The sequence below is a fragment of the Tarenaya hassleriana genome, unplaced genomic scaffold (assembly GCF_000463585.1).
Source record: "Tarenaya hassleriana unplaced genomic scaffold, ASM46358v1 Cleome85, whole genome shotgun sequence".
NCBI lineage: Eukaryota > Viridiplantae > Streptophyta > Magnoliopsida > Brassicales > Cleomaceae > Tarenaya > Tarenaya hassleriana.
Window position 1 is genome coordinate 253,452 of NW_010970923.1, and position 2,152 is coordinate 255,603.

Consider the following 2,152-nt stretch of genomic DNA (forward strand, 5'->3'; position numbering starts at 1 on the left):
TGAGGATCCAAGAACGAACCGCTTTATGAGATTCAAGTCATGACTCTGTCCATGTGACAATCTCATGCGGGTCATCCAGTCACTCGTTCACAACGAGTACCCATGATTGTGACATGCATCCAATGCATCGATCACACCTCATACTAGTCTTAATTCAACATTGTTCCCACAATATTGACTGACTAGGGAGTTTAGAATCATTCTGTAATGATTCAAGGATACCGAAATATAACAAACATGCCAATCATATAACGGGAATGTAATGCATTCATAAATCAATGAATCAATACAAAGTCAAAATGTCATATCACGGATCATCCTAGAGCATTACAACCAACAATGACAATCTGGAAAGTCCTTCAATGCATCCTTCGTAAAGTAGAGTATTCGCCGAATGAAGCATACCATAGAATCTTTTCGAAAGGTTTTCAATGAAACAAGAAACAAAATACTTTGATAGAATAAGTACACTCAAAACTATCATTCTATAGGATGAGCTTAGCGGCTTCGTCAGCATGATTAAACATTTTTTGCTTCGGTAAACATACCGAGAATTATCCCATGAGCTCCTCTATAGTAAGAGCTTATAAATGATCCAAACCTCTCTTGCCCAGCTGCACATTTATATAGATGAAATCATTTTAAGATATTCAAAATATCCACACATCAAGTGTACGGATACTTCTCATCAACGTAATAAATTAAATACATTCTAAGGGATTTGTGGTTTAGTTACCAGTGTCCCAAATTGTGAGCTTTAATCTTTTTTGGCCAACGTCGAGAAGCTTGATTTTGAAATCTACACCTGAAAAAAAGGCTAGATATGTGAGTCAAGAGCAAAAGAAAACCATAAATGTGTGTAAAAAAAAGTTGCTTAAAGCAGTTACGAGAAGTTGCAACGCTGCAAGTTATTGAAAGGAAATTATGGAGAAGTTGGTTTCTATCGGTTACTAATAGTTTTTTTTGTTTGTATAATATGGAAGTTTGACTCAACTATATCTCCCAGCGGATCAGAGAAATCTAGGTGAATGCCCCTCCCTAAATGGAGAAGAGTTGTGCCCATCCTTTACCGGTTCATCCACCCAATTTTGGATCGGTTAATAATGGTTGCTCTATAAAAACACCATTTATGATTGTAAAATAGTAATTGCAAAGAGAGGATTTCTGCAATTCTACTCGAGTCAAAATATGTCTATGTATTGAGTGTGTTTGTGTTGTAAGTATTAACCATAACATTTTTTTTCCGAGGTATTGATAAGAAAACGAAAGATGTTGATATTTCAATTTAGAAAACACACACACAGTTTATAATAAGCTTTGATTATTCAATTGGTCGCTAGCAAACAAAAATAATCCAAAGATTCCCACTAAATAATTTAAAAAAAAAACTAAAAAGAGTTTCCAGCAACAGCAGGGATAAAATAAGAGAAAATAAGGATGCTAAAACTAAATCAAAAGTCGTCTAAAACATTATATGCGAATGATTTCATTACCAGTACCAACAAATTTTTATCGAGATTCAGCGACAAAACCGGTTTGAGAATGAACCAAACCGGCATTTCATTTTCCCAAATTCATGAAGACAGAGAGAAGCGGAGGGGGGGGTTGGGGAGAGATCACGAGCAGAACCAGAGACAAAACTCATCAGAAGACTGGTTTTGCCAACTCCTGAATCACCAACCAACAAGATCTTGAAAGAGTAATCAAAGCTAGCTTTTGAAGCCGAAGACCAACTCTTCATCTTTCATTCATCCATAAACCCTTTACTCAAAAACATAGAAGGAATTTACATTGACTATTGGAGGAAAGAATGAAAAAAAATCCTCTTACCTCAATAAGAAAAACGTAAGGAATAACCACTACCAGAGTTTCAAGAGAAAAGAACAGATTTGAACGAGATTCTGGTAGGGTTTTCACTTTCCTTGATGAGAAATAATCCTTTGTTGAAGTGTTGAGACAGATGTCCGGTGACTATTGTCCACGTGGAAGTTTTGTATAATCCACGTGGTCCTTTCCTCTTTGATTTCGTACGTCAGCTTATTGAAAATTATTTTTGGTTTGTACAAGATTCGTGTCGTGTACTCGTCGACCTCATCCGGAGAAAATACGGCATTCGTTTATTTATTACTTTTGTAAAACGTCGTCGCAGGGA

At 36.1% G+C, this 2,152-nt stretch overlaps 1 protein-coding gene across 3 annotated transcripts; it reads right to left on the minus strand.

Moving 5' to 3' along the window:
- Nucleotides 1-320: 320 nt before the first annotated feature.
- LOC104803382 (ras-related protein RABC2a-like) lies at nt 321-1,928 on the minus strand. 3 transcript variants are annotated; one of them, XM_010527313.1, is made up of 5 exons: nt 1,864-1,928; nt 1,604-1,761; nt 1,500-1,503; nt 737-805; nt 321-614 (listed from the first exon to the last, which is right to left on the minus strand). In XM_010527313.1, exons 2-5 carry the CDS (start codon nt 1,739-1,741, stop codon nt 520-522), a joined length of 306 nt encoding a protein of 101 aa, XP_010525615.1. In that variant the 5' UTR covers nt 1,742-1,761; nt 1,864-1,928; the 3' UTR covers nt 321-519. The 3 variants fall into 3 exon arrangements, with proteins under 3 accessions (XP_010525615.1, XP_010525614.1, XP_010525612.1); XM_010527312.1 differs by having other exon boundaries at nt 1,831-1,910; XM_010527310.1 differs by having other exon boundaries at nt 1,604-1,909.
- Nucleotides 1,929-2,152: the final 224 nt, after the last annotated feature.

Bases quoted from the DNA above. Each gene is read 5' to 3' on its own strand.
- LOC104803382 (XM_010527313.1), bottom strand. From the start codon at position 1,741: ATGAAGAGTTGGTCTTCGGCTTCAAAAGCTAGCTTTGATTACTCTTTC. The intron at 615-736 runs GTAACTAAACCA...ATAAATGTGCAG, and splicing joins GCTCACAATTTGGGACACTG to CTGGGCAAGAGAGGTTTGGA.